General features: G+C 46.1%; 1 protein-coding gene across 1 annotated transcript in view; it reads left to right on the top strand.

Moving 5' to 3' along the window:
- The window catches only part of scn8ab (sodium channel, voltage gated, type VIII, alpha subunit b), a 61,045-nt gene that overhangs the window by 46,435 nt on the left and 2,110 nt on the right, over nt 1-12,500 (top strand). The window contains exons 19-27 of the mRNA XM_062545307.1: nt 1-138; nt 461-634; nt 4,117-4,239; nt 6,971-7,255; nt 7,353-7,406; nt 7,665-7,802; nt 7,979-8,083; nt 8,379-8,649; nt 9,571-12,500. The exon at nt 1-138 is cut by the window's left edge and continues 17 nt beyond it; the exon at nt 9,571-12,500 is cut by the window's right edge and continues 2,110 nt beyond it. Coding sequence (XP_062401291.1) covers nt 1-138; nt 461-634; nt 4,117-4,239; nt 6,971-7,255; nt 7,353-7,406; nt 7,665-7,802; nt 7,979-8,083; nt 8,379-8,649; nt 9,571-10,727 — 2,445 coding nt within the window. The 3' untranslated portion in view covers nt 10,728-12,500. The remainder of the gene's footprint in view (nt 139-460; nt 635-4,116; nt 4,240-6,970; nt 7,256-7,352; nt 7,407-7,664; nt 7,803-7,978; nt 8,084-8,378; nt 8,650-9,570) is intronic.

Here is a 12,500-nt window from a genome sequence, read left to right as displayed (position 1 = left end):
AAGTGCTGCGACGTGCCCATCACTGAGGGCTGGGGCAAGTACTGGTGGTTCCTGAGGAAGACCTGCTACCTGATCGTGGAGCACAACTGGTTTGAGACACTCATCATCTTCATGATCCTGCTCAGTAGTGGAGCTCTGGTGAGTATTCAGATATATTCCCAGCCTTACATGCATGCAAAACACACACATACACACACACACACACGCACACACACACATTTATTTGAAGAAATGTGTGAAAGTTTTGCTGATAGTGACTATAGATACGTAACTGGCTAAATTACGTAACGTTCTGCATCGTTTTAACTTTGTAACTTTGTAACTTTGTGTGTGTGTGTGTGTGTCTGTGTGTGTGTGTGTGTGTGTGTGTGTGTGTATGTGTTTGTTTGTTTGTTTGTTTGTTTGTGTGTTTGTGTGTGTGCGTGTGTGTGTGTGTTGCTGTGATGTGCTATGCTTGCAGGCCTTTGAGGATGTCTACATCGAGCAGCGTAAGACCATCCAGATCATCCTGGAGTATGCCGACCGCGTGTTCACCTACATCTTCATCCTGGAGATGCTGCTCAAGTGGGTGGCCTACGGCTTCGTCAAGTACTTCACCAACGCCTGGTGCTGGCTGGACTTCTTCATTGTGGATGTAAGGACCCCTTGGCGTTATGCGTCGTGTCTTGATTCTGAATGTGTTCCGTGGTCTGGTTCTGTGTGTTTAGTGGGGGTGACACACTCTGAACTTCAGCGTTTGAGCATCTGACGATCTGTCAGTATCTCATAGTGTTGGGACATAGTATCAGATTCAGTCATAGCCGCGAGGTACACAATTGTAGTCAAAATGTCCATGATTATCATCCTTGTCCATGACTAAATGAGGTAATACCCTGAACTTAGTTGTTTGGCTTCTTTTAAGCTGAACCAAATGTTTCATTTTATTGTGGGCTGTCCATGCATGCTAACATGTGTACAGTATGTGTACGGCCTTATGGTAATGGATAACGGAATAACGCCCTTATGGTAATGAATAACGGAATAACGCCCTTATGGTCATGGATAACGGTATAACGCCCTTTTGGTCATGGATAACGGAATAACGCCCTTATCGTAATGAATAACGGAATAACGCCCTTATGGTCATGAATAACGGGACAACGGAATAACACCCTTATCATAATGAATAACGGGACAACGGAATAACGCGTACAACGTGTAACCTGTGAAAGTCCTGAAAACGGTATATGCAGTGCATCCCCACTAGACGTTCATTTGTCAGTTTGTTTGTCCATGTGTGTTTGCTTGTGTGTGTATAAGTGTCAGTGTGGTGTGTGTCCATGTCTGGGACTGTGTGGTGTACGATTGTGAGAGTTTATGTGGCTTTTGTGTGTACATGCTGTGTGTGTGTGTGTGTGTGTGTGTGTGTGTGTGTGTGTGTGTCTGTGTCTCTTTATGTGTACAGTATGTGTGATTCTTACATTTGGAATACTGCATAATTAAACGGTGTGTAACTTTGTTTGATTGGATACGGTAACTTTTCTTTCTCCCTGTTTTCTTTTGCTTCACCCAGTGCAAATTCCATAGTATTTGGCCACCTGCTGCCTACATATTTTACGTTGAACTAGTAAAGTGTTATATGTATTTTATTGCAAATGTATTGTATAATGTCAGAATATTATATTTATATTAATTGATCTATATTTATTTATTCACCGGCTTCAGGGGATATAGATATATTTAGTTCCAATTGCACTGGAAATCAGGCTGCTCGGATGGGCTGTTGGCAAAGTATCTGGACTTATCTGCAGCTATTAAATCTCTCTAGAAGAGATCTCTCTCTCCAGTGTACAGTAGGTTTCAATCAGGCCTACCTGCAATCCACCTGCACCTGCACCTGCACCTGCAATCCACCTGCGCCGTTTAGTAACGGTTGGCATGGGAGCGCTAATTATCATGGTTATAATTGAAATAGAGGTGAGGTCACTACCCAAATCAACTCAATTCAATTGTGTTCATGTACAGTATAGAGCCTTTTATATAATCTTCATGTGTATGCCATTAACAGCTACTGCAGCGTAGTCTTAAAGAGCTCAAGGCATATTCTGGGCTAAAGCTGTTTTAGAAGCTTTGTTACCACTGTCTATCCCCTCCCAACCATTGATGCCGTAGCCACAACCTTATTCAGACCAGTCCTGCATTTCCCAGTGTGGCACAATCTTAACAGTGATTAGGAACATATCGGAGATAAGACCCTGTTCACATACAGTTTTTGGGGGTAATTTTAAAATGTGTTTTCTGTCAAGAGGTGTTTATTTCTTGCAGACGTTGCCATAGAGACCATCACTACTGGGGGAAAAGATGGAAAAGACAGGAAAACCCTCTCCTCATCAAAGCCCATGTTTCAATGCAACTTTAGCATAAGGACATTGTAATAGGCCCATACAGTACTAATTACTAGTGTGTGAGAAGACGTACTGTATGCAGTGGTGGCCCTTCTCTGCCGTTAGTCATTATTAGGTCAGCTTCTCCTTAGTCTAATGACAGTACAAGTAATGGAACATACCCATAGGCTGTCATAGTATGCTGCAATATGAAGTTGCTGCATAGTTTTATTACTAAAATGTCAGTATATGGGAAAGCTATGCGTTAGGATGGAGTGTTCACACAAACCACAGAGGAACTCTGTTAAATAACTCTCCATTATAGCTCGGCTTGCTGTGCACCTGTCCTTGTGGATGTCACATCCCATAGTCAGCCGTCATGACGTCCAGTTATGACGTGACAGTTTGATGTTACCATTATCCGGAATACTCACGACAGACTTCAGAATTGCGGATGCCATGACAAGCCTTAAGAGAGTGTGACATTCTTACGAGCTGTCATAGCATCATCACATGTTTTGAAAGCTGTCAAGGCCATACTGTAGTTGATCATGACAACATAACATGCTGTTCCAATGCAGTGATGCTAAATGAGCAGTGACTAATGACAGGGCCAGTGTGGGTCAGCGTTACAGTGGGAGATCAAGATAGGAGAACCAGCTGGGGGTGGAGACTCTGCGTTTCACAGGCAGCTGAAGGTCGGAGTGGTACTGCTAACCTCTGCTGGAGTTGCTGCTGTTTGTGTCTTTGTGCATGTGTGTGTGTGTGTGTGTGTGTGTGTGTGTGTGCGTGTGCGTGTGTGTGTGCGTGTGCGTGTGCGTGTGCGTGTGCGTGTGTGTGTGCGTATGAGAGGGAGAGAGAGAGAGGTGTGTGCAGTGCGGATGCTCTAACATGTGTGTTTCCGTAGCCGAGACTGTACTGGCTGGGTGTCGGGCGTGGCCAGGCCTGAGTGACAGTGGTGTAGGCCAATAAGGGGCCAGGGTAAGACCACAGATAGCAGTGACCTCCCAGAAAGCCCTCCTCTTCCTCCTTCTCTTCCTCTTCCTCCGCCCCGCCCCCCTCCCCTCCCCTCCTGCCGAACTTTAAGTGGTGCAACGTGCACTCACCGTGTGTGTTTGGGTACTGTGCTGTGTGTGTACATTCGTGTGTGTTCTGTGTTTTTTGCCAACATGCTTGTGTGTGTAGGGTTTTGTTAGTGTTTTTTTCCTCGTGAGTGTGAGTGTACTTCTTTTGCCCTTTGTGTGACCTTTGTGTGACCTTTGTGTGACCTGTGCTTTTCATTTTTCAGGTCCAATGATAACTGGTCTTCCTTTAGCTCAGTCTCTTGCCTGCTGGGACTGAAACAAACCTAAAGCACAGAGTTCTGTTAGACGGGACGTTCATGTCTAGTGTGTCCAATGTGTTGTTGTGCATGGGAGCCCTGTTTAACCTCTCTGTCTCTCGCTCTCTCTCTCTCTCTCTCTCTCTCTGTCTCTCTCTCTCTCTCTCTAGTTCTCTCTCTATCCCTTGTTCTCTTGGTTGCCGTGGTGCACACAGGTTCACTCTATACGTGCGCCTCCTCCTTCTGCCCAGTTCTTCCTTTCTTCCTTCCTTTCTTTCTAGCTCTCTTTCTCTCATTCTCTCTCTCTTAATCCCTCTTTGATTCTCTAACAGTGTGGCCTCCTTCTCTTCCCCTCCCTTTCCCTTCCTCCTCCTCTCCTCCTCCCCTCCTCCCCCCTCCTCTCTCTCTCTCTCTCTGTCTCTCTGTGTGTAGGTGTCAATAGTCAGCCTCATAGCTAATGCCCTGGGCTACTCTGACTTGGGTCCCATTAAGTCCTTGAGGACTTTGCGGGCCCTTAGGCCTCTGAGGGCCCTGTCGCGGTTTGAGGGCATGAGGGTAAGACGCTCGATGCATGCCTGTCTCCACAGCATGCCAAGAGCAGCCATTTTAAGACGACCATTAAGGCAAATCGGAGCCAAATAAAAAAAAAAGAAAAAAGAAAAGAAAAAGACGAGAAAAGAAGAGAAATGTTTTTTTTTCTGTATTAACGTGCAGATGACTCATCTGCGGAGTGCAGTGCAAGGCTGGCATGAGCTAAGATGGCAATCTGAATACAAAACCAGAGCTAAAGCGCTAACTACTGCAGTTACTGCCACTACGCATTACCATCACACCCAGTCTCCATCCAAACGAGCACATTATGATTTGACTGGGCTGTTTTAGCATCGGTTCACTCTATGTTACCAGCTAGCGCTAGACTGGATCTTGGTGTTTGGGACATAGAATGGTGCTCCTCGGTTATCAGTGATCTACAACAGCCTTCTCCCCACTCTCCTCATCTCTTTCATCTTCGCTTTCCAGCGCAGTCGTCCTTCTCTCTCTCTCTCTCCCTTCCTTCCTCTCTCTCTTTCTCTCTCCCTTCCTTCCTCTCTCTCTCTCTCTCTCCCTTCCTTCCTTCCTCTCTCTCTCTCTCTCCCTCTCTCTCTGCTTAGTCACTTAGTCTGTTTGATGCTGTCTGGCCTACTGTTGCTCCAAACTCCAAACTCCTCCACCCGTGTGCTCACTAGACCCTCCACCCCTATAGTATCTCTACATGCACACCCACCCACCCGTCTCCACCCTTCCATGACTGGGTAGGTGGATGGCTTACCTGGGTGAATCTGTTCCTGATCAGTGAGTAGAAAGCATTAGCCCGTGGATTATGATACCACCAGTCAAGAGCATAAGTGACCATACACACTTAGTTGAAAGTGACCGGTTTATACCACTTTAGACGGGGGATGGAGAATGAGTGTATTTTAGCACGTTTTTTCCCCTAAAGTTTGGGACCAGAGCTAGAAAATGGCAAGTGAGTTTAGTGCCTGTGGGGTGGGAGTGGGAACCCATCTGAGCCCATGGACTACACTGCACAAGACCTCCTCACTCAGTGGAAGAGTCTTCTATTCTTAATTTAACTTCTTAACTATTTTAGATTCTTAACTTTATGATACAGCAATGTAGAACTGCTGCGATTACACGTAGAAGTCCTGCTTGAACAATTCTAGCAAGTAAAAAATATAAAATTGTGCCCAAGTACAGTACTGGAGAGAATATGAGTTAGTTAGTTTATTTAAACCACTGTCAGTTCTAGAATGTGGAGAACAATAAGTAGAAGAAGAACCTCCTCCTCTCCCCACCCGACTGTCTCTGTCTGAACCGAGGCCTTAGAACCTCCTCCTGTCTGTAGCTCCTGGTGCTGTTACCCCTCCCCCCTCTCCACCTCACATTCAAGATGTCTGACTCCCCCTTCAGGATGGCTGGATGGCTGGGTGGGGGGGTGGGGGGTGTATGGGGTTTCTCAGGGACTCTGTGTTCAGCCCTTTAAAAAAACGCTTGGCTATGCATGTCATCCACATTATTGTCACTATGAGCAACGTTCCCAACCTTCTCACGACCTCAGGAAAGACACACCGCTTAGAGAGTTTTAAAGATATCCTGGGAAGAAATGAAATGTATAATTAAATCCTGAGGTAAATACTCATTATAAAGACACATGAACATAGTATTGCTAATATACAGTAGTATAGTATTGTATAGTAATCAATTGCATGAATAGGTTTTTACCGCACTTTTTTTTTACTGTGACCCGTTTACAAGGTCAGCTGCACCTGAGATGGTGCAGTCTATGGTGTAGTTATCAGGTTACCATTTTATCGTTATATACTTGTACTTACTATTTACTTGTTAATTAATCAATTTACATTATGAATAATGCATATATGTACTTTGAAAAGGAAGATGGCTAAACGCGTGTCATATCATTGGTCTGTGAGGTTTAAGGGGGAGAGATAGAGGTGAAACGTTCCTGTCTTCTGTGAGAGAGGGGGAATAGTTGCTCCTAGCTAACCCTCTGATTGTTATGAGTTTGCAGGGAGTGAAAGATTTATACTCTTTAGCGAAACCTTTAGAGATCCTCTGTGTAATAATACTATATGCATGTAAGAGTATAGATCTTCCCATCTCCCCTTTGGGTTGCATGTGTTTGGTTTGCATATGTATGCACGTACCACAGGGAAGCTGCACACGGTCTTGGCTGTCACTTGGAAGAAAAGATGTTGTGTTCGTAAGGACAAAGAGAGTTTTTGTTGAATTTGAAAATTCTAAAATGTCTGAACAACATCGATCAATAACATTGCACTGCAACACTGTTGAAAAAAGTTGCCCTGCATTTCATCGCCTTACGTCATAGTGTTGATTTGTTCTATAAACGTTTGAGGCATAACTATCGTATTTTGAGATAATTGGTCATTTTACCAGATTATTTTTCAGCTGCTTTTTAATATTCTGCTCATTCATTCAGCAAAATGTACGGACTAAAGTCCGTCTCTCTGAGAAGATCTATACTGAGACTAAGATCCAGAAGCATGGGATCCAGAGCATTTTCTCTAGTCTAGACATAAAACAAAACAGACCCACAGCATGTCTCGCAACTCTTTTCCTGAGCACCAGCTGCCTTGCTTGGCGTATAATGTGAAGTCTACAGAGTGTTCTAGCATGTATTTGTTTATCTCACGTTGCTGTTCCATATTCTGCCCCCCCCGACCCCCCCCCCCCCCCCCACCCCACCCCACCCCCCCGTGTGCCGCAGGTGGTGGTGAACGCTCTGGTGGGCGCCATCCCCTCCATCATGAACGTGCTGCTGGTGTGCCTCATCTTCTGGCTCATCTTCAGCATCATGGGCGTCAACCTGTTCGCCGGCAAGTACTACTACTGCTGGAACGAGACGTCGGAGGAGTACTTCAAACCGGACGAGGTCAACAACCGCACACAGTGCTTTGAGCTGATCTCTTTGAACCACACGGAGGTGCGATGGAAAAACGTCAAGATCAACTTCGACAACGTGGGGGCAGGCTACCTGGCTCTTCTGCAAGTGGTGAGTGTTGGCCCATGAATACTGTGATCAGTGTGTACACAATCAAGCACATTTTGTAAAAACGGACTCCTATTTCTGCGTTTTCTCTCTTGCGTAGGCGACCTTCAAAGGCTGGATGGACATCATGTACGCTGCAGTGGACTCCAGAAAGGTCCTGAGACCTCGACACACTGTTAAATATACTGTAGTATTACACAGTTCAATATAACTTACCACAATCAGTGAGGGTGTTGGTAAATTAATCAGATATGATATTTTTTATGTTTTGTGTTCATGTGAGACCAGCCTGTCATGATGAATGTCATGGTTAATCAAATTATGGCGTTTTTTGTTTTTATTGTCTATAGGTGGAAGACCAGCCTGTCACGGTTAATAAGTCTATGGCGTATTTTTTATTCTCTGTGTGTAGGTGGAAGACCAGCCTATGTATGAGGACAACATCTACATGTACATCTACTTTGTCATCTTCATCATCTTTGGTTCTTTCTTCACCCTGAACCTCTTCATTGGTGTCATCATTGACAATTTCAACCAGCAGAAGAAAAAGATAAGAGCTCACTCTCTTGCTCTCTTGCCTTTCCTCACATGGACCACACAACTGAGATAGAAAGCAACCGGCTGCCATTCATATGCCATATACAGTACATACAGTAGTGGTAATTGGTCACTTGGTCTTATTTGGGTCATTTCATGGTTGTAATCAAACTTGTGTTCTGCCTATACTTTGGAGGTCAGGACATCTTCATGACAGAGGAGCAGAAAAAGTACTACAACGCCATGAAGAAGCTGGGATCTAAGAAGCCTCAGAAGCCCATTCCCAGACCTCTGGTACAGTATCCATTCATCACCCTCACTATTGGGCCGAGGCTCTCCTAGTCTCTTAGAAGGCCTTTTTGATGTCTCTTTGCTATTCGGTTAAGACACAGATTGGCTCTATCTCTCTCAATCTACTTTACCAGCAAACTGACAACAAGGCTTGAACTGTGGAGAAATGGTGGGTGGGAAGGCGATTGTATCCATAATCTTGCAAAATGTAAAATATAATTTAAAAGACTTCCTCTCTTTCTCTCTTTCTCTCCCTCTCTCTCTCTCTCCCTCCCTCCCTCTCTCCGTGTCTTTACAGAACAACTTCCAGGGCAAGGTGTTTGACTTTGTGACGCAGCAAGTGTTCGACATCTCCATCATGATCTTGATTTGCCTCAACATGGTGACCATGATGGTGGAGACAGACGACCAGTCGGAGGAGACGGAGGAGACCCTCTACTGGGTCAATTTCGTCTTCATCGTCGTCTTCACCTCAGAGTTTGTGCTCAAGCTGTTTGCTCTGAGACATTACTACTTCACCAACGGCTGGAACGTCTTTGATTGTGTTGTGGTCATCCTCTCTATCGTGGGTGAGTTTTTCATGTGGTCATCCTTTCTATAGCGGGTGAATTTTCACGTAGGTCATCCTCTTTATAGTGGGTGAATTTTTGTGTGATTTTAAAGTGGTCATCCTCTTTATAGTGGGTGAATTTTCATGTGATTTTAAAGTGTTCATCCTTTTTATAGTGGGTGAATTTTCGTGTGATTTTCAAGTGGTCATCCTTTTTATACAGTGGATAAAATTTTCAAGGGGTCATCCTCTCTGTAGTGGGTGAATTTTCATGTGATTTTCATGTGGTCATCCTTTCTATAGCGGGTGAATTTTCATGTGATCTAGTCCAGTTTATTCAACCACTCCTTAGTTTGCAGCCAAACAACTAACCAGAGCGCTTGTGACGTATGTAGCCTAGAGCATCATGCTTCCAGGGCAGTAGTGTTACTGAAGATAATAAACAGAGCGCTTGTGACGTGTGTAGCCCTAGTGACCGGGGTATCATGCTTCCAGGGCAGTAGTGTTAATGAAAATAATATAATTGCTCTGGAATGGCCCCTCCACCTCTCATGGAGGAGGACCTGTGTGAAGACAGCTCCTCATGACTCAGCAGCTTAGCCCTGTGATCTGCTGCTCCCTGGTGGTGAGACACGGCACTACTGATACTGCAGAGCCAGGCCAGTGAAAAGGGCCGCAGAGCAGCATGGGAGCTGACTGGATATGACCCAGTTTGTCTTTAATTCGTCTCTCTCACGGATTCCCTGTGAAGACAATATTAAATCAAGTGGAAGTTCATGATATATGAAGTTCTTTCATATTACTTTACATATTTCAAGTTACTCTCAACAAAAATGTTTTTTCTATTTCTCAATAGATTTCATTCTGGCGCATGATTTTGTACTGTCTGAAATGTATGATTTTGTACTGAAGTGCATGTCTTTCTGTCCGTGTTGTGCAGGTATGTTCCTGGCGGACCTGATTGAGAAGTACTTTGTGTCGCCGACGCTGTTCAGGGTGATCCGTCTGGCGCGTATCGGCCGTATCCTGCGTCTCATCAAAGGAGCCAAAGGCATCCGAACTCTGCTCTTTGCCTTGATGATGTCACTTCCTGCCCTGTTCAACATCGGGCTCCTGCTGTTCCTGGTCATGTTCATCTTCTCCATCTTCGGCATGTCCAACTTCGCCTACGTCAAGCGAGAGCTGGGGATCGACGACATGTACAACTTTGAGACGTTCGGCAACTCCATGATCATCCTATTCATGATCACCACGTCAGCCGGGTGGGATGGACTCCTGGCCCCGATCCTGAACTACGACCCCGACTGCAACCCCCGCAAGGAGAACCCCGGCACGACGGTGCGAGGGAACTGCGGGAACCCCTCGGTGGGCATCTTCTTCTTCGTCATGTACATCATCGTGTCCTTCCTCATCGTGGTCAACATGTACATCGCCATCATCCTGGAGAACTTCAGCGTGGCCACGGAGGAGAGCGCCGACCCGCTCTGCGAGGACGACTTCGAGTCCTTCTACGAGATCTGGGAGAAGTTCGACCCGGACGCGTGCCAGTTCATCACCTTCGCCAAGCTGCCCGACTTCGCCGACACCCTGGAGCACCCGCTGCGTGTGCCCAAGCCCAACATCATCGAGCTCATCGCCATGGACCTGCCCATGGTCAGCGGCGACCGCATCCACTGCCTGGACATCCTGTTCGCCTTCACCAAGCGCGTGCTGGGCGACAGCGGCGACCTGGACATGATGCGGCAGCAGATGGAGGAGCGCTTCGTGGCGGCCAACCCGTCCAAGGTGTCGTACGAGCCCATCACCACCACGCTGCGCCGCAAGCAGGAGGAGGTGTCGGCCGTGGTCATCCAGCGCGCCTACCGCGGACACCTGGCGCGCTCCGGCTTCATCTGCAAGAGACGCCGGCCCGCCAACAACAAGCTGGAGAACGGAGAGACCAATCAGGAGAAGAAGGAGAACACGCCCTCCACCGCGTCGCTGCCCTCGTACGACAGCGTCACCAAGCCCGAGAAGGACAAGAAGGACGACAACGAGGGCAAAGGGCGCAAGGATAAGGGCCGAAACCAAAAAGAAGTCAGGGAGTCCAAGTGTTAGGCCGCCTCCTCTCCCTGAGACTTTTCATACCAATAACAATAAGAATAATAACATAACTATTAACTTCAAGCTAAAGAAAGAGAGAATCTAATCACACATGTACAGATACAAATTTCATTTGCAAGTTAACAAACAAAAAAAAAAGATATTCAAAAATAAGAATAAGAAACAAATAATTGTTTACAGACTTCACCGGTCTAACAGTGGAGAGAGAGAGAGTGGAGCAGTTTCCTTGAAGCTTGCAGACTCTTTAAGATGAAACCAAACATTATCTGCTTTTGTCCTATTTTGTTGCATCCAAACTCAGACTCAAACGCGTAGAGACACTGAGCTGCAGACCTGCAGTGTTGGGGATGTTCAGATGGGGAGGGGCGGGTCCGCCCACCCCAGACCCTCATTGGTTCTGGCATGTGTGTTCCGAGGTGTATACACCAATCACCTCTCTGCCCTCTCTGTTCAGCTCAACCCAGCTCTGGTGGTGGCACTGAGCGAACATGCAAGCTGACCAGACACTAAGACTACAGGAAGGGGAGAGCGGAGACCTCTCTCTCCACTCCTTCTCAGAGGCGGAGCCTTGGTGGCCACTCCTTTGGGGGTTTTTTTTGCATTACTTGAAGGGCAAAAAAAAAAAAACAAACAAACAAAAAACAAAAACAGGAAAATGTGGAGAAAACTTTATCACCATCCAAAAATGTTCCTCATGCTATTTACAGCACTGTCACCATCAGTAACTCCTCATACTTTTCTTTGTTGTCATGATGTCAGACTTATTTGTCCAAGCTGGTGCAGCTTACCAGGACCCCATAAGTATACGTAAACATACACACACACACACATACATATACATACACACACATACACGCAAGTCCAGACTCATTAATGGATAATTGTGCTTGTTCAATGCATAACGATGATGCATGATGGCATGCTTTGTTCAGAAATCTGCATGAGTAATCAGCCATGAGTAGTCATGAGGAATCATAGACCACCAGGGGGCGATAGCGCTCAGCCTGCCACTGGGTGGAAGTCACAGGGCTGAGCTTGAACTGAGGGCTCTCAGGAGGGAGTTTGGCTTTAGGCCAGTTGTGTAACCGTGTGCGATGGCTCTTCTGAACCAGAAGTTGCTCCATTGGTCAGTTATGACTGCAGTAGAGGCCTCTTGACAAATCAGAAATGAATGTTGTTATGATTGACCGCTTTGTGGTACATAGAGAGAGAGAGAGAGAGAGAGAGAGAGAGAGAGAGAGAGAGAGGTTAATGCTAAAGACTGTATATTTTAAAAGCCTATAGTTTCTTTTTATGCAGCAGTTTTGTTAAGCAGCCTAGCATCCTTCGAGTTGCCCTTGGAGAGGGTGGACCTTGGGCAGGGGCTGTTGCGTGAGTGTGTGTGTGTGTGTGTGTGTGTGTCTGTCTGTACGAGTCGGAGAGAGACGATCATAATTTCAGGGCTATTAGGACAAGCTTGAACACGGTGGAAAAGTCACAGTGGTGTGGAGAGGTGTGGATTTTTCTGTTTCAACTCTGCTGCTTCGCCAATGCCCTCTGTGGTGACCCTGCCTGGGCTGCAGGGGCCGTCTGGCTTTTTAATAAAGAGGTCCTGGGAGGGGGAGGGCAGAGGAGAGAGAATGTGTGTGTGTGTGTGTGTGTGTGTGTGTGTGTGTGCTCGCAACAGAACGGGAGAGTGTCTCTCAGTGTCTCTCAAAGAGAGTGTTTCATTGTTTAATTGTCATCGTTATTAGAACATTCTCATTATGTTGTATCTTTGTGATGAAT

Source organism: Sardina pilchardus, chromosome 9 (assembly GCF_963854185.1).
Source record: "Sardina pilchardus chromosome 9, fSarPil1.1, whole genome shotgun sequence".
Taxonomy (NCBI): Eukaryota; Metazoa; Chordata; class Actinopteri; order Clupeiformes; family Clupeidae; genus Sardina; species Sardina pilchardus.
The sequence above is the reverse complement of the archived record's forward strand: the minus strand, read 5'-3'. Positions and strand labels throughout refer to the sequence as shown.